This window comes from Typopeltis vanoorti, chromosome 20 (genome assembly GCF_054136105.1).
Source record: "Typopeltis vanoorti isolate ZY-2024b chromosome 20, IOZ_Tvanoo_1.0, whole genome shotgun sequence".
In the NCBI taxonomy this organism is placed as follows: domain Eukaryota; kingdom Metazoa; phylum Arthropoda; class Arachnida; order Uropygi; family Thelyphonidae; genus Typopeltis; species Typopeltis vanoorti.
Window position 1 is genome coordinate 11,282,494 of NC_143568.1, and position 20,771 is coordinate 11,303,264.

General features: G+C 32.4%; 1 protein-coding gene across 1 annotated transcript in view; it reads left to right on the top strand.

Moving 5' to 3' along the window:
- The window catches only part of LOC150095225 (myelin transcription factor 1-like), a 171,412-nt gene that overhangs the window by 129,816 nt on the left and 20,825 nt on the right, over positions 1-20,771 (top strand). Inside the window, 4 exon segments of the mRNA XM_090410624.1 lie at positions 78-167; positions 10,494-10,642; positions 16,697-16,710; positions 20,425-20,595. Coding sequence (XP_090266750.1) covers positions 78-167; positions 10,494-10,642; positions 16,697-16,710; positions 20,425-20,595 — 424 coding nt within the window.

The following is a 20,771-nucleotide window of genomic DNA, read 5'->3' on the forward strand; positions in this document are numbered from 1 at the left end:
TTTTAAGATGTTCATTCATTAAAAAAAACTTTTCTCGGCCTAATTTCTTAAACAAAGAATTTCCACCTTTGTTGCAGTGCGTCCGGGTGCCCGATAGCAAACAGAAATAAAATACGACATGAACCAATAGGAAGTGAGGGAAGGCCTGTCAAGGCTGAAGGGGTGAGGTATGAGCTGGTTCTATTGTACCAGTTAGTTCCATATATTCTGTTGAGAAGCTTCTTATAATACATGCGCGTTTTGATTAATAATATCTTTTTATTGCTATTTCTTCGTGCAATTATTAAATGTAGAAATATGCATATTGCTATACATTATTACTTTTTTGACATGGCGATATGCTAATATGGCACGTATTGGATAGAGAGAAAAGAAAAATAGTCTAAGCTATATCAATACGTGTGTGTTTAAATTACCTTTTGCCAGAGTTGTTTATTGTTTTATTGTTTTACAAAAATGCATTTTCAAAAAATTAAGTTTATTCTGTGACATAAAACAATTTTTCATGAATGAAAGTATTATAAGTGGAGCACAGAAAAATTCTGTTAACAGTGTGGAAAAACCTGAAAACAAGTTTTGTTTCTGTCCATAATGCTGAACAAATATACATGTAAACATATGTCTCTCTAAAAAATACGAAAAGACTCAAACAAATTTCAATAAAAAGAAAAAGTTTATTTGAAACAAATGCAAAACAAATTTTAATGAATGCTTTCGTATACGATCTTTCGTATATAAAATGAGCTATTATTAATGATTTTGTATTTTTTTAATTAATGAAATCTTAAGTATCCAAATAATTACCACCAAAGTGAATGCTTATTATAATTGAATATTATTAGAAAATTTTTCTTCTAATTACTAACAATAACCGTAAAAGAAGACAACAACAATAAAATACCTTGGGCTAACTCAAATCTTCCTCTTAAGTAGATTTTTTTTTTCTGATTAAAACTAATGCTGATTAAGTGATTCACTGGAACTACGAAGTAAAGATGTTTCATGAAATTATTTAAAAGCAGAAACTACCTTAAACCAAAATCATTATGGATATTTGCGATTTAATTTATATAAGCAGTTAAATGTGAATAAACGGACAGCGCGGTTAGCTTAGTGGCTTTGCGCTTCACAACCATATGCCTGGGGAAGGAGTGTCCCAGGTTCGATTCCCGTTCTAGACGTGAGGAATTTGAGGATCTTCCTCAGGCATAGCCAAGTTAGCCGGTCCCATTCTAGACGTGAGGAATTTGAGGATCTTCCTCAGGCATAGCCAAGTTAGCCGGTCTTGGGCGCGGTCAGTAGGGTTTTTTCCGCCAGTTTATCTGGCGATTTTCATCCCACAAGCAGGCAAACCGGCCCCGTGAACATACGCCTCTACAGTCAAAAATATATCCCCCCCCCAGCGGCAGACCAGGCGACGGGTCGGTTGGGAGTAGTACTAACAAGAAGTCGCATCTGAATAACACGCGGACCCTGCACAGGAAGCGGGAATAACGCGTAGAAGAAGAAGTTAAATGTGAATAAATATATTAATCTTAATATATTCATGAAAAAATGTAAAAATGCTTTATACGCTCTCAGATTATTAAAATCAGTTAAATATTAATTCCTTGGAATATATATTATAATATTATATAATTAAGATGGTTATGTGAAGTATATTACATTGTTGATAAGAAAGATAATATTTAATTGCCACACGTCAATTAAAGGTATTTTTAAATGATAACTCAATGAAAATTTAATTTTAGAACCGTTCTTATAGCATTTCTTAATGAATAATTGCGAGCGTGACTAAAAAGAAGTATTTATTAAGGGAAGTTACAACTGAATAGTTACGTTTATCGAAATAAGTGAAATTTATCAATTTTCTTAAAAATATGATTTCCATAAGAAAATGAAAAAAAAAGTTTAAAAATCCAATTCTGACCACTGATAAATGCTAATTATTCAAACTTCTAACATGTGCGCACAACTAAGAATGCATTCACTGCTGATTGTGATTTCAAGATATGTAAGATATTGGTCTTAGATATTGTTTTCATCTGAGGAAGTTTAATTTCACTTTTCATTCTGAATAAATGATATTAATAGTGGTTAAACGTGAATCTTTACCTTCTCTTCATAAACGCCATTTCAGTTGAAAAGTATATGGGCGAATTATTTACCCTTAGAATAGATATAAAGAAAACACACACATACCAAATATTATATTCAAATTAATTAAACGCCATGATCTAAAATGCTCTCAAGGCGCCTTAGAATTAATATTAATTAATATCAAAAAACAATTTATTATTGCAGTGAAGCGATAGTAAGTGAATACCTCAGAGCTACGTCATGTCTGTCCGTCGTGTCAGATTTCCCTTCAACCTCCTGATAGATTTTGATAAATTACAATAAGAAGACCCATACTAAAATAACAATTAAAATTGGATTTTTTCATACTAGGCAAATATTGCAATCTCTAATTTTACATAAATTGAGATTTATATATAATATCTCTTATTATTACAAAAAAATTATTATAATAATAAGGCTCATTGTCATTGGGATTTGCAATTTTATGTTATTAAAGCAGAATGAGCAAAGTGAATAATATTAACGTTTGCTTACTTGCTGCTCATTAATTACAATAATCGGATAATTTTTATGTGACTGTACTACGAATTACGATATATACAAGCGAATATATCTCTTCATCAATGCTTAATGATGGGCGACTTGATACATGATGTTCTTATATTGTACTAAAAACTTTTTTAAAATCCCTGTCTATTTTTATGAAGTACAATTTTCTGTAATGATTTTTGAATATTATTAATTGCTGGGTTATGATACCGAGTCGCCATTTTGCCACTGATAATCAATGGGTTGTAATTAATTCCACTTTGGCATGAATATACTCTTTTTAGCTCAAAATATTTAATAGAACTTTCATTAAAAAAAAAACCCTAGGTGATATATGATATTTATCTCGGTGTGTGATAGCAATGCCTTGCTTACTAGAAACCTGAAGTGGAATAAAAATGATCTCGAATGTTTTCGACTTTTCTGACTCTTAATCTATTCATGACACTAACTTATTATACACTGTGATATTATTATATGTAGAAACTCATCAAGAAGAAACAATATCACAATTACTTAATTATCATATACACTGCATACAGAGTTATTTTCTGGCAGAGTTCATGAATATAATCTACCTAGCTTATGCTTAACTGATTAGTATTAAGTGTCCCTGTCAAGTCTGGTGGGATAGATGTTCTTAGCTCAGTGTGAGACTACTACCCTGCTTACTAGTAGCCTGAAGTCGCTTGCAAAAGTTCTATGTTTGGTTTCTAAAGCAGAATTTCCGGATTATCTAATCGTTGGTCTATCCACCGTAATAATACTAATGTATTATAGGCGTACAATCTTTAATGAGTGGAATTAATTCGTATTTTAAAAAAAAAAAAAAAAAAAACATCTTCGTATCCTAAAGTCATGCGAGACTGAGAGCTGTTATTGACCTTGATTTCATTATGTTGGTTTTACTTTCGTAACTTTGCTATTACGAAATTAAATTCATCCCGAAAACAATAAAAGCTGTTACTAGCAACAGCTGATACTTATGCTATATTTTACATAAGCTGAACTTCATGTCTAACTCATCCACCTGTTTAACTTGTGGTTTTCAATTAATATATAATAATATTCCTCAGGTATCAAATTCATCAAAAACAGCCAAATATTTTAGGAGTGGATGCGAACGGACAGACGGATAGATATGAAAAATGTCTTTTGTTGAACATTTCATGCTCATTTAAACAACGCAAAAAAAAACTATAAATCTTTAAGAAGAATATTATGCAAAAGAGGAAGTTGAGTATATGAAGTACATTAATTGAAGGTCAGCTAGTCAGTAATACACAGAGGCGGCTGATTTTTTTTTCTCTCTTTTATTTCTCTTAGTATTTCATACTTGAATTAATTTTGATAATCAATAAGTAATGCTTGAAGTTCATTTTAGTATTAATAATAATATTATTATTTGACACCTCCAGGGAGTCCAGGGACTCATCGAGGTATTCAAATGAATATTTTATTCCAGTAATGCTGACTGATGGAAATGGTTATTCTGGAACATTTCCACACATCGTAATGTTCCAGAAAACACTGAACACTCTTTAGGATAGTTCTGCTAGTTTGGCAAATTGGCGTAATACAGCTTAATACTGCTAAACGACATTAAATATTACTAAACGTAACCCAGTTTACCGTAATAACCTGCCCATTCATGAACTAACTTCCAATCATTCCATTCTAACGTTAACTGAAGGAACGTGTTATAATATAACTTAATCAAAAGCCTAATACAATCCCAAATGAATCGTAATTTTGAAAATTAGGAATTGGGTTAGGTTGGGTTGGATACAATCCTAAATGACTAGATTCTAATGAACGAATTTTAATCAAATCGAATCTAACATAACCTAAGCAATTACAACTTATTCTCTTCTACGTTTTAGGCCTGCTGGCCTGTTACAGAGATATCTTAAGCCCTTCTAAGTCGTACCCGTCCCGAGGATAAGGAGACTAGCCCTATGTCTCCCGGTATATTCTATGGCTGTAGCTGCATGTGTTCACGGGGCCGGTTTGCCTGCTTGCGGGAGGAAAAAGCCCAGATAACCTGGGAAGAAAAACCCTGTTGTCCAAGCCCAAGCCCGGCTAACTTGGCAATTACAACTTAAAGAAATCTAATACACCACCATATATCAACAAAATCTAACATATATCTAACATAACATAAGAATTTAATCATTATTAAAATAATTATTAAGTTCTTAATTATTCCTTATCAAAACAATGCTTCTGTTCAATAATTCTTATACACAGTGCACCTCCATATTGACTATTGTTCATTCATTTTTTTTTTTTTTTCAATTCCTAGTTTCTGCTTTCAGTTCACTTGGGGAATCTGAAGAAACTAATATTGGAAATATTTTTAAAATTCTTTGTCATATATAAAACTGTACAACTCTTTCCTGAATATAAACTGCGAAAGTAAATTCAAATTCTTAGGATACGTTTCTAATATAGTAACGTTTGTGGGATGGGGGAGAGATAATCTCAAAAGGATATTAGCTAAATCGGCTAAGGATATGAGATCAGCGTATTATAAATACAAAATAGTCCAACGTAACAACTCTCTATATCAGTTTTCCATTGCTATTCAGGTGTGGGGGGGGTATTTTCATGAGCCCATCTCTAAAGACAACAATAGTACTATTATTTTCTTAGAAAGTACTTTTTCAGTTTCGTGCCTTTTTACATTTCAACAGTGGTAATCTTGCACCGGGAGATAAAAATCATATACACAAAGGCTTTCAAAGACATCCATGTTACAATTTAATTTGAAACAATTACGCTGTTGGCGAAAAGAGAGGTTTTTCACCCACTCAGCCATGCATGACATATTATGCTTCTGATGTTGAAATGAATATGCTCATGACCGAATTCCTTCCGAATATTTTCTACCACATCATAGAATAATTTTTCAAAATAATTTCTTAAAATAAACAGAGTATCATTATATTCATTTCTATATAATATCTTTCGTCTTTGATTTTTTATGATAAGTTTCGCCATTTCTAAGTATTTGTCGTAGTCAAAATTATTTACCTTCTGTTTGTTAGTTTCAACCTATTTTACATATTACTCAGCTTTCAGAAATTTTAGTGTTTTAATTTCAGTTTAATAGGTATCTTTGATTTCTTTAATAATACTAGAAAATTATTTTTATTCTTTATTTATTTTTGTTTTGTTTTCAATCACTCCAAGCGCTCTCCCTATATGATTCCTTGGATTAATTTGCTCATATTTTCTTTATAATAGAGGCACCTAGTGATGGTGTTTCAATGATGTTTACATAGTTAAGTTCACAATTCAAATAACTTAGTATTATACATAGAGACCAATAATTTTTTCAAGATATATTTAATTCTTAAATATATCTAAATATACAAAGATAATAAAAATTACTGCACCATAATGTGTTCAAAGGGATACTAGCCTTCTTTGGAAAGGTGGAGAGAAGCATAACATCGTACTAAAATAAAACAATTCAAATATCCCAAAATCATTTAATATAATATACATAACATTAAAATGGCTTATAATTTATAACCAACCAGCTTCCTTTTGAAAGAGGGAAAGAAGAATAATACCATACTAAAATAAGACAATAAAAACATCCAGAAAATTTAAAAAATCCTGTTAATATAACATTAAAAACGGCATATAATTTGTAAAGAACATAATTAAATAATTATTAAAATTAAATTAGAAAAAATTTTAAAAATTAGAAAAAATTAAAATTAAATGAGTGAAATTAAATAATTTTTCTAATTATAGCAATCATGCTACTAATTTGTAGCATATAAATTAGTATATAAATATACGAGTATATTTTGATATATATATATATATATATATATTTTTTTTTTTTTTGCTTGGTATTTTTAACATATATATATATATATATTAATATACAAATAAGTATGCTATTATATTTGGGAATACATTTAATAGCAATATAAACACTGAAGTCATATTCAGACATGACTCAAGAGTAATTAACATTGAATTATTCAGGAGTCATACTTACGTATCTTGGACTTCGAACGCTTCAACGTACAAAAATTCTTTCGACAAATGTTACACAAATCGGTAGTGTACAAAGTTTTCAACATTTGTGAATCTAATTCATAACAAACAGGAACGTTTTTACATTAAAATCGAACGCGGCAGTTTTTCCTTCATTATTTATTTAATTTACATTAATATTGAACAACAGTATAATCTTTAAAGGTACCCATGGCATAACTATAAATAATAACTTAACACGATAACCACAGTAATTAACTTTAATGAATGTGATAAAATTTAATATCGGATGTGATAATTTTTTTTTTTTTTTGCTTTAGAAATCTTTAGAGAAAGTAATTACTTCAGTTACCTCACTTCTGGACGTGTCTTGAATATAATTCCAAGAGAGGTGAAAAATATGACATAATAATATAAAACAGGGCTAGTCTGCCACATAGGAAAGCACTACCGCAATGATGTTCGCGAACGATTTTACACTTAAAGATTAAAACAATTACAACGAAATGAAAATCCTCCCAATTATGCAAAGGATGCCAATGAAATATCAGTCTACCAACACTAATCCAACAGACTTCAAAAGAATGTTTTCTGAAAAGCTTATTCTTCAAAAGAACGAACTGCTTTTGTGAATCTAATTCATAACAAACAGGAACGTTTTTACATTAAAATCGAACGAGGCAGTTTTTCCTTCATTATTTATTTAATTTACATTAATATTGAACAACAGTATAATATTTAAAGGTACCCGTGGCATAACTATAAATAATAACTTAACACGATAACCACAGTAATTAACTTTAATGAAATAAAGATACAAATATTTCGTACTGAAATTAACAGTATATCATCAGTGTAGACAACAATCAGTTCAAAGAAATAGAATACAAAGTAATAACAGTCGGTGGATTACCAATTAAAAGCTGTTGCCGCGTGCTAGAAATTAATAAAATATTATTAAATAATTCTTAAAAACTAGTTCTTTGATGGTTACATAAGATAAGAATCTCTCAAACTTTTGGGAGAGATAGAGAGACCATCATTTCGATTCAAATTTGACCGGTATAAAAGGGCTTCGCAACTTTCTTTGAAAAGGCGTTCATATTTAAACTTGCATCTGTGGAGAAGACAAGCTTTATCCCACTGGATATTGTGTTTAGTGTCAATGCTATGTTGTGCTAGACCAGACGTTTGAGTTTTTAAGAATTATTTAATAATATTTTATTAATATCCATTTCTAGCACGCGGTAACAATTTTAATTGGTAATCCACCGACTGTTCTGTACTTTGTATTCCATTCCTTTTAACTGTTTATTCTACATTGATGACGTACTGTTAATTTCAGTACGACATATTTGTACCTTTATTTCATTCAAGTTAATTACTGTGGTTATCGTGTTAAGTTATTATTTATTGAACAATAGTAGTTGTTCAGCAGTTTTCCATCATTATTTGTTTAATTTACGATTGTTTAATAATGTTTTTAAGATAAACTAAACACGGAAGCATGCTGTGAAACAATTTAAGCCTTTTTCCTGTAATTAAAATAAGCATCACAATCATAGTTTTTTCCATGTACGAATAGGGAAATATATATACAAAAATATATATATGAAGATAAAGTCTATTAAATGAAAGAGGGCCAAGCTGCTCTGTTATATGCGAACTAGTGACTGTTAGATGGTTCATGAAAGATCTTCAAAAAGAATTTTGGTCCCAATACCACCAAATGCAGTGTTTAGATGTATGTGAAGAAATTACATTCATTCATAACACTGTCATTCTTGAAGAAATCCAGAAAGGCCTCTATTAGAAACATAATGCAGAAAAATCAGCTCAAGTGGTTGGGACACTACCTTAGACACTCTTGCCCTCTACAGATCAACTAATGGACACAGAGAAGGAGGAATATCAAGAAACAAATCACCTTCCAATACCACCAAATGGTCCCAATACCACCAAATGCAGTGTTTAGATGTATGTGAAGAAATTACATTCATTCATAACACTGTCATTCTTGAAGAAATCCAGAAAGGCCTCTATTAGAAACATAATGCAGAAAAATCAGCTCAAGTGGTTGGGACACTACCTTAGACACTCTTGCCCTCTACAGATCAACTAATGGACACAGAGAAGGAGGAATATCAAGAAACAAATCACCTTCAAAAATTCTTTTGAAGGTGATTCGTACAATATTTACCGGTTGGCATATAACAGAGCGACTTGGCTCACTTTCATTTACCATACTTTGTTCCAGTGAGTTGTTATATACATATTTCTGTATATATTTAAAGAAGCAAACTAGATGAATTAATACGAAAGTATAATTATGTATAATTTCATAATAATAAGTCAAAAATCATATCAAAATTCTTTACGGAACAATGATTTTTCACTACCTGATGTAATGAAATCTCTACCAGCAATACAACATTCTTGATTACTGGAGCTTGAAGCGGCATAAAACCATGGGGATCTCCAAAGCACAATTATCAACTTATCCGTCCCGTGGCCCTTTTTTGGCACTAATATAATATTTTTTAAACTATGAAGGTGAGATTGATTTTTAAAAAAAGCTAACGAAATAAAAGAAGAGTGAAGTGAGAAGCATCAAGTAATAAAACAAATTGTTTCCTTTCAATCGGCATGACGGATGGAGAGAAGCATTCAGAGTGCACTAATGTCAACGTGTTTTCTTTTTTTTTTTTGTAATTAAAAATAATGTACCGGCAGCTGTGGTACTATTTAGGAAAAATAAATAAAAATAATCGGGACGGCCATTTTATCCACCATTGTATTTGGAGAAAATCTCAGGAAACCGCGGAGTTGACCATCCACTTTATCGAAGAAAACATCTGAGTAGGCTCTAATCTGAAATTGTTATTATTGGTTGTGTTTTGTAAAGCTGTGGGTATCTAATATCATCCGATTATACAAACTTTTACAAAGATGATTTTCCTTCTTTATAGTGCAGATCGAACCCTCGCGATGCTTTCTTTATCGATAAAATTGACTCATTCATTACACACACACACACACACACACACACACACACACACACACACACACACACACACACACACACACACACACACACTGAGCGTTACAGAAAAGTATTCCAATATAGTTTATTTTAATTTGGAAAACCATAGCTCTAAAATTTATTTCTGCAAATTTAACTTTGGCTTTTAATAGTGTTTATTTTTTTATTAAGGACTAAATACCTGTAATCATTATTATGACACACTGAAGAAACGATTTAACGAGAATAATATGAATGAGGTTTAAAGTTTAAAATCCTAAATTAAACTCTGTTTTTTGTGTATATGCTGTAGCTTTCCATTACAGTAAAAACAATATACCGTAGTAGCTTCTTGCAATTTGAAATTTATTATGCTATTCATTAGTAGTGATTCTCAAACAGCATTATTTTTTTCTAGAAACTTTAGTAGCTTTCTGTCAATATGCCCCATATTCCATAGATTCTTTCTTGCGTACAATATTATTTAAGGATGATCCCCCCCTTAGCCAAACTATCATGAAGTCTTTTTATAAGAAAATATCGCCACTCCATAATTTCAAAAAGATAGAAAATAAACTCCTCAAAAATGCTTTGTTTGTTTTTAAACTTTAAGTCAAGCCATATAATGTCAGCAAAGCAAATATCTCATCAGAAAAGGTTTAAGCACAATTTAATTTTTGCCATTTCAATAGGTTCCTTTAGTGTTAAGGTTTATTATGCATAAGAATATTATATGTGCAGAAATTAAATCACATTACAAATTAAACACAAAAGACGTTGTCTGTTAGGTCATCTTTGTTTCTTTTTTTTCTCGTTTCAGTTGTCCGACACCTGGATGCGATGGGAGTGGCCATGCGAATGGCAGCTTCCTCACCCACCGTAGCCTGTCTGGGTGTCCGAGAGCCTCGCAGGCCATGAAAAAGGCCAAACTATCACCAGATGATGTGAATAGCATGAAACCACAACCAGGTAAAATTTTTTGAATATAACTACATCTTAGTAATAGTGGCAGTCATTTTATTTAAATACTTGCAGTTGAAAATGAGTGGTAAGCGGATGCTATTTTTAAAGGTTGACTAGTTTATCTTTGGTGCTAAAAACGAGTTTCAAAAATTTTTGTATGGAAATCTAAAACGCATCATTATTCAACTCAGTCATTGATTAGATTAAATCCTAATTCGAATGCCAGTTTATCCTTCCTAGACTGACATTTATATTTCGTTAAAAAAAGTTGTAAACTTCGCTGAACGAAACAAAATTATTTTAATATAAAATGAATGTATTTTGAATTCTGGTGGGAAACGCAATCAACTGATTAACTTAAATAAATATAACAAGAGTCTTATTGTATGCATCATATTTATGACCAATCCGAACTATTTCGATTTCTCTTAATGCACACGGTAGAATTTATTAATGCTTATACGCTTTAGCTGATAAAACAGATAAATAATCAATTTAGCTAATCAATCATATTTATATAACTATATATCTGATAATTTTATAGGACCTACTGCGGCTCCATGAAAATAAAAATAATTCATATTCATCTTGGTATCGTAACATCTGCAAAGAGTGACAATAAGTAACACTCGAATTAACCAGTCAAATGTTCAACATAACATTTCATTCTGTCGATACTTAGGAAAGATAACAGAATGAAAAAAGTAATAATAATAATAATAATTAAATGAACACAAAGACTACGTGGTCATCTCGAATAGCAATATTATAAACATACAGACAGACAATCTCGAGTATATTCAAATCGCTGTTGATCTTGACATAAAAACACTAATATAGTATTTCCAACAAATTTAGAAACTACCAGCTAAATCATAATCGAAAGTGAAACCAAAACTTTTATGGATTACAGTTCAACAGTACATCATTAAGGTAGTCTTCTATCTTATGAATGTTTCATTAGTTCAGATAGTCTTCTGAACAAATACAATCATTAAAATAGTCAACAGTTTGCATTATTTTCATGTGATGAAGAATAACTCAATAAATATGCATTTAAACTAGAAAAATTAATCTACAAAAAATCCTAAATTATAATAATAATCAAAGCCAATTATTCTCTGATTAATACACCTTTACAGATCACTGAATCGCACACACACAACTGACAGACTCTATTCGTCATATCAGAGCATTAATCAGGTTTTACGAGTACACCAAACAAAGTTATTAGCTGTGATAAAGATTCTTAGCATTAGTAATCTGATCACAGGTCCCTGATCAGATGTATACGATGAAATGAAGCATAAAATCAATATGAATTAATGAATATACACTTAAATATAAGCACTTTGCTTACAAGATTATATCTCGTGAACCTATTATATACACCTGTTATATTCAGTTATATAGTAGAAGTCAACACTGCCTTTAAAGATGGCGAAAGGTAATTTGCGATTTAACTCATTTTTTCTAGAAAGGTATTATTTGTTGGTGCCAAACGAGCAAGATACCAATAATTAAAAATATTGGACATACAGTATTAACCTACCACGCAAAATTGCATATAAATTGTTAAAATACACTACTTCAGGGATGAAATAGAACAAAAATAAGATTACAATAACTTGAAACGCCATTCTAATAGCAAGCAAATTTTATATGAATTTTTCCCACAATGGGCTGTTAATCTATAGCACATGACTACCGTGGGTGGACTGCGGATTAGATAATCTTGAGATCCTGCTCTAGAGAACAAACGTGTAACTTTCTAAAATGATTTCATCTCACGTTGTGACATGAAATTCATTTTCATCTGAACACATTCATTAACGTCCGTGTTCAAATTCGAATTCTCCTATTTGGAGAGTGGATAGGTTGCCCACTCTACCAACTAGGTCGTCAATTGACCAATGTCTTCAACTTAGTATATATCAACCGATGGGACCCTCGAATCGTAAACTTGAAATAGTTAACTGCAAAAGTTATTCATTTGTTTTCACAGTTTCGAAACTCAAAAACTTTTCGGACTTCAAATGTTGGCTAACGATCTGGCCTTGTAGAGCGCATACACACTTTCGCTACCGAAGAAAATAATCAGAATTATTGTCGCTTTTTAAATCAAACTTGATAAACCATGAGTATATGATTGTTGATGATTCACTTATTTTCTGTAAACATTAAATGTCTATGCATAATTATTGGATGTTATTAAATGCAATCTGTAAGAGGGAAGCACACTCTACCTTGTAAAAGTGAAATAACTCAGAATTTTATTCAGCATGCGTACTTCATCCTAGCCTTACGATTTTCTCTAAGGAAAATAAAAATCGCTTATTTCCTTTATGTATGACTTCTGTGAAGTTCCGTAAGCAGCTTTAGCGGGCAATTATTTGGAAATCAAACTGTGCTAATTAAGCAGCGAAAGTATTCAAATTAGCCAGTTAAGTTATACCCTTATTTATTAGAGCCACTGTTTATAAATTGATCGCACAACTCATTGTTTCACAGAATTCTACTTTTCGCTAAAATTATATTTTTGTGCACGTAGCACCTGGAGAGTCTAAGCTCACCTAATATAATGTATGTTGATTCGGTAATTTAACCAGACCAGCATATTTTCACGTGTTCACATTACTATTTAAACCTGTCTTTCTCTGTATACTCATCCAACATCTTAAGATCATTCTGTAAAAAACTTTGGCCTTCCGAAGAAATGACCACCCCAGTTCTCATCAGCAAAGAGAGAAATTTTACTCTTAATATTTAACCTGAAATCATTTATTAATATATCAATAAATGTTCTAATAGCACAAACCTTGTGTACACTGCTCCTAACAACCTGACACTATGAAAATGTTCTTCCAAACACTACTTTCTCATTACTACTTTCTATTCTCTGTTTGCTAACCAATTTTCTACCCGTAGTTAAATCGATCCAACCGTAATTCCAAGTGACAACAATAATCCTGTTATATCAATACCACTGACGAGCTGAAACGTTTATCCACTGGAATTCGTTTCGACTAAGAGATCTCTTGGATACTTGGATACCAAATCATACTCGAACCAATGTATCTACTTTAAATAACTTCAAGGCAGAGTGGTTACTTTAATATTTCTTACAATTCTAAATATTTTTATGCTAGACTTCTTATTTTAGGTGACTTGCGTAACTTTATGAAAAGAGCCTACTAAATAGTCTACTTCTGAATGAATACACAAAGTCCAGTTTCTTTCAAAATTGTAATTTTCCTTCAAGATCATGTTTATTCCGTGCCTAGACCTCTGAAATTGTTGCAACTTTCCGTCCTCTGATGACAGTTTTCGATTTCATTTTGGAAAACAAAAAAATAAATAACAGAGATCCAAGTCCGAGTAGTACGAAAAATGCAGAACTCCTTCACATAGGTATACAGATTTGGGTCAAAAATATTACACAGAGAATATGGTGTACATACACCAACTAATTTGTTGGTAATGAAACTGGTTATGCACCTTTCTGGTCGTTTTCGGAAAGTATTCGCCCTTAATGCTAAATGACATTTCAGCGTAAAGGGAGAATACTTGCCGATAATTGTATTACTACAGTCTTCAGTAAACAGTCTGGCTCACACGAATGAATTCATGATATACGTCTTCGAAGTTAAAGAAAACAATCATGTTTTTCATATTCTACCGGATATCGGTCTCTCTGGACGCAAGGATGTTTGACTTTTGCATAATATCTGAATTTCTGATGCGCAACTCCTTCACAGTTAAAGAAAACAATCATGTTTTTGATATTTCACCTAACATCGATCTTTTTTTTTTTTTGGCGGGGGGGGTATGTTGGACTTTTGATGATAACGTCTGTTTGCAACATTTCAAAGAACTTTGAAGCTATTTTGCCATGTTAAACAAAACCTTGACGCAAATAACTTTGCTCATTCTCATTACTTCTCAAAAACTGCAGTACACAATAAAAATCGGCAAGCAACCGCAAGTCGGAGTGGTTTTTTCAGCGCAAGAATTTTTATAGCACGTCAAAAATAAAAATGGTTGTAATTATCTATCCTAAGTAGGCCAAGAGATTATTTATGTCAGCTGTACATTTCTAATCTACACATACCGGCCAATGAATTAGAAACTTCGCAGAAATCAAAAATCACCGTATAAGCATGCGACGGCCAATAGCGATCCTCTTCAATTCCCTGCGCATTGGTTCGGTGAGATATGAGTCGGGAACAGCCTTCATGAAATGCTTCCGTCGGTCGCTGCACATAGTAAGTTCTGTTTGCTAGTACAAGCCTTCTCAGACGACGACGATCACGTTCCTGACAGACTGTCTTAGGACCACACAGTTAAGGCTCTTAGACAAGCAATGTGGTCTGTTTTTCCACTAAATAAACACCCGGGATATCTCACCTTTTAAGAAACCATTCTAGCTCTGCTCTTTTCAAAACAGTGGCTCCAGCCAGACGGGCACCAACAATAAGCCCTTTATCGAACCCCGAAAGAGCATTTGGTTTTCTCATTTTTTCTACTGACCAGCAGCTTTCTTAAATAGTTGCGACCAAATATCTTGCATAGAAGCTGCGTAAATGAAGTTTATGCACATCTGCATAAAGGTTTCTAATTCAGTGGCCGGTATGTGTAGTTGTCTGTTTCTAGAAAGACAAACTGGGACTGCCAGAGAAATCCTTTTATCGATAAAAGATCTATTGAGAAGTTGTGGGGATTGAATCGTTCCCCTTCTTGTTCCCAAAAATTAGCGTTTCGAGAAGATATATCGAGTTTCGTGTGAACTTTAAAAATATGTAAATTAGCATGCTTCTAGATAATAGCTAGTTTTCATCAACCACCAGGAGCCGTGACGCTTGTTGCAGGCCATAAAGTGGATTGAAGAATGCCATGCTTAGTGTTTAGAGCGGTTTTTTCCTCAACAGGACAGTAATGGACTCCATCCTTTAGTGAACATGGTTGTATTTAAAAAAAAAAAGGCCATAGTTTCTGATTCTGTCTGTCAGTTTCTCTTTGTATATCCTTTTATGATACAAAAAGTATAATTCAAGAATTTTGTAACTAATGCCAGTGATTGGAAGCACGTAGCAAAAGGTAATTAGTTGCCATTATACTTTTTGCTCTAGAAAATTCATTTGTGGGTAGCCATATAAAATCTTTATTTAAAAAGAAATAAAAAACAATTATAGAAATGATTTCGTTAATAGCAGTAGCATTCTTCTGTGGTGATATCATTTATCATCACAGCAAATGAATCGCTCTGTTTCAGCTTATTTAGATATTACATTGTCATTTGTATTATATAATACAAAGTTTTACATTATATATACGAATTTTTGCAACATTTCTCCTAACTTGCTATATGCGATACATTCCAAATGTTACCTGTTTTCCACTAGCAAGATGCACAGTTTTTTTGAGAAAAAATAGTATTGTAAAAGTGCCTTTCAATAGTGGTGAGGATTACTTTCTGGCTCTGGAACTGGAATGATTTCTTCCTTTGTGATATCTACTGAACATTCCTTGTGAACGATGTTTACAGCAGGGTTTCCGAATTATTTTTCCAACAATAACTAAACAGGACACTAATGGTTGTTCTGAGGTTGAGCAGATGTTAACATGATATGGAATACTCAAAAATATATGTCAACTTTAAATAATATGAGGCTGAAATAATATTTTATATTACTGTATGAATGCATATATCTAAACCGGAACACAGATAAATCTTTTACAGGATGAAAAACCGAGTTTTCGCATGCATATGAAAGGGGGGGGGGGAACTCTTCACGTCCTCAACGGGATTTTAACCGCGGTCTTTTCAACCAGAAGACATCATCAACACCGACTGACCTAAGCAAGCTCTATCTTGAAGTGCTAATTCAATTATATGCAGAACATAAAGCGAATTTTGAATTACAGCAACCTAAGAATACTAAAATTAATTTGAGAAGCTTTGATCGATATGACAAAAAGAGGGTAGAAGAAATAAAACGAATTAAACATAACCTGTTCCTCTGAAACAAGAAGATTTTAAAGAAGATTTTAATTTAAAAGATCCATCTGTTGTTGCAGAAGAAATGAATAAGTATTTTTGCAAGTGTATGTGACCATTGCTGTACTAGAAGAGAAAATATAATGACATTATTATTATTATAACTATTATTATCTATGGTGTTTAGGGGTCCTTAAGGCCCACTATCTGCCAAGTATCGTTGACTTTAGGATAGCAGTTAGTCGAATTACTTCCGAAACAGCTGACTATGGGACCAGTGTGTGTGTGTGTGTGTGTTCTCTGACAGGACTGTCTGTTTCGCGTGATGAAAATCCCGAGTTTCCTGGAATCAAACAATATCACTCTAGTATGAGACATACTAACTCACCATCAGTCGAAAATCGCTTAGAAGATTCAATACAGACTGTGGATAGACGCTTAATAGCTTTTTTTTTTGCAGTGTATCTTGCACCTCTACTGAATATTTGCTGATATTTCACAGGAATATAAATTCCCGACTATATCTTCATATCCTAAACACTGAAATATGGCAATTTAATGTGATAGCGACGAGTATCATGGGATTTTTCTCAACCTAAATTGTTTTAAAATGTTAGATCCTATATTGGCATACCGTTTATACTACTTTACTCTTGTGTTGTCATTATGACTATAGTTATCTCCCACCTCCTCACGTGATCGTCATAACTGCTTAACAAACTGATATAGTTCTCCACCCAGAGTTTAGAAACTAATATGTTTTAGCCATGAGTTTATATTAGTTCCTACAAACAGGATCCCATACATGTTTTGATCTGGAGTATGTTATGATATTCTTCTTTAAAAATTTCAGATAGATAGTTGTAGTAGATTATCAGTAACTTAAAAAGCATCAGAGGATTCATCTCAGTAATATGTTTTCGGGTGAATTCCAATACAGATCTTTTTTTTTTTTTCAAACCTACACTATATTTCGTCGGACTTGTCGATCGTGCTGAGTACGTCTCCGCTTTCAACTTACTGATTGCAGGTTCGAATATTCATGTCACATTTCACAAATATTCGAATGGTATTGAGATGTGTGAATATCTTTAGATGATAGATGGTCTCATACCAAGAGACGAAAATCTGGCATGAAACCATCACCTTCTTTCACGAAGATCCAAAAAGGCTGGGGGGGAAAAAGTCCCATGTTTGGTCTCTAGAGCAAGAATCCTGTATTATTTACCGTAGATCCACTCGTCGTGCCAATATGATACAGGTTTACAACTTTTTATGGTCGAGATTTCTATTTAAGTATCCTATAAATAATCACATTCTTACTGTAAGGTAACTTTTTGAGAAAGCATACATGGTTTCTTGACATTTTCAGAACGGACCACATTTCAACAAATAAAATTGTCTATAACAGCAAGTCTTAGATGCCTTCCATGCACAATATGAGATCATTACCTTCCCTATGTACAAGTAGGGAAGTTTTTCCTCAATACTTTGGACTACAATAAAGTGATGTAAGCGAGGCGGTGGATCCAACGGACTGGCTGACTGACATGAATTAGATCACATTTGCTGTCCGGCGCAGGGTGAGCTGTTTACGAAATCCTTAGCCCAGACACAGTATTAATGCTATAGGTTTCCGCCATTGCGCAATGGAATTATTTAAAAAATACTTTACCAAAATATGTATTAATAAGCATGTTTTTTAATATTTAACCTTTTAACTTCAGTAATCATTCTTTCTCAGTTTTTTGGACTACAATAAAGTGATGTAAGCGGGGCGTAAATATATCTGATCGTTGGATATCCACATTCCTGAACGTGGATCCAACGGACTGGCTGATTCTTCTGTATCAAAATCTAGCTATTATATGGACAGTTGCGATACTCTGTTGCTCTGTTTGTTCGTATGCTTATCAAGATCAACAATCAAATAAGCATGTTTCTTGGCAGTCATGTTCATTACAATAGTAACATTAATATCGGGTGTAAAATTTCCGAAGCTGTATTAATACTAAATAGAATTTTTCAACTTTCAAATTATTCTGTTAGCAACAATTATCTCTTATAAAGTTATGCAAAAGTCATACTGGGAATATGCTATGCAAGATTCGAAGAAAACAGCAGAAAGTTCAGAAGAAAAAATTATTGTGATTAAGTTATTACATAACTAAAATGTAATTCTTTTAATAGAAATCATAATTAGTACCTTGAAAGAAGACGACAACTGATAATAATTAAGTATGAGTTGTAGTAACATAAAAGCATTTAAAGGTGTAAGGTTATAATTATGTTTGTAGAAAATATTTTGTCAGGTGAAAACAATTTTTACATATCCACACACTCTTTATTTAATTAATCTCTCTCTCTCTCTCTCTTTAATATACATGTTAGAGAATACGAAATCTCCCTCTCTCACTAACTTAAAATTACTACATAGACATATTCCCTTTCTGAGTCGTTCAGTACTTACCTCGGAAAACTATTATTATTATTATTACTATCGGATCTCCATGGAGTCAAAAGACTCGTTGTGGGAGTCCCACTGTCATAGAATACATAGTTCATCAAACCTGCCTTAAAAACATCCACCGTCTCCGCACTCACCACACTCTCGGACAATGCATTCCAATCACCCACCACTCTCCATGCAAAAAACCTTCCCTCACCCCCTTGCTTAAACCCTCCTTATACAGTCTCCAGCTTTTATATACAGCATTTCTCTTTTTTTTTATCTTCATCTATCCTCGGTTTAAAAATATTAACTAAAACATTCGCAATTCTGCAATTTCTTTAAAGAGTCCTGAAAAAATTTAACCAAAAGTTGTCTTTGAAAAAGTAAAAAATAAAATAAAATGCATGCGTGAAAAAAATATCTAATGTTGACACAATAAGTCTAGCTAAATTCATACCTTTATCCGAAGTGCACTGACTTCGTCATCCTATTATATTTTAAACTGGCACACAGTAAATCAATTCCCAAGAACACCTTCAAGGATCTTTTTTAAGTGTCTCTTCCCGATATGTGTTATATTTTTCTTAGAAAAACAGCCTAGTCTCCTAAATTTTGACAATTATTTATGACAGTGCTACCTTCAGCCTTACTTGCTATTAATGCTAAATAAAACTATCAACCTCCTATTTTTAATGTGTAATTGAAATCTCCTATCAACCTCCTAAAATGTGCAATTTTACAACGTATTACACATCGATTATTATCATCAACTATGAATATGACCTGACGATGGAGAAACAGCAATGAAATATATCTCAAGATGCGAAGTAAATAAATATCAAACATTTGTTCACCTAGTAGATGCAGAAGAACGGACAAAAAAAAGTAAGTAAAAATGAAGGGAAAATAATAAAGAGTAATTAAATTAAGATCAACTGGGCCAGTGCTAAGGGGAGGGGCAAATGGGGAATTTTTCCCTGGTAGTTGGAAAATCCATAATTAAAAAGATACATATTTGCAAAACACTAAACGGTGATATTTGCAAAAAATAAATAAATAAATAAAAATTAAAAATGCCTCTTAAAAATACTTAAAAAAAGGCGGAAATTTATTTTTGTCCCAATGCCCAAAAAGCTTAGCGCCGGCCCTGATTATAGTTGAACAGAAAAGTTGCGCGAAATCAATCTAAAATAACTGCGTAGGTAACGATTTGTGATTAATATTTGTATTATTGGCCAAGATAAGTCGTTCAAGTTGTGTTTACAATAGATGTAGGAAGTTACATTAAAATTAATATAACTTTAAATTATTTTATGATGACATTAGTTACTCACGCAGTGTTCTGATATTTTCGGAATTTTAGACGGAATACAAAATGACACCGACATTCGAGCTTTAGAAGAAGAAATATTAGAATTACAAGAATACAACGCCCAAGTGGAATCGGAAATGATAAAGCTACGCACAGATATCACGCATATGGAACAACAAGTTCGAGTAGGAGACAGAGTAAGTTGAAATATGAATGCAGAGCTGCTATTATAAAACTTATACTTTGTTTTGGACGAAGTAGATTTCTGTATAATTCTAATTAAATTAAAACATCTTTATGTATTGAAAATTGAAGATGTATAAATTCCATCAAACCAGAAGTGGTTTTATAAAAATGAAGACAATTTTGTAGA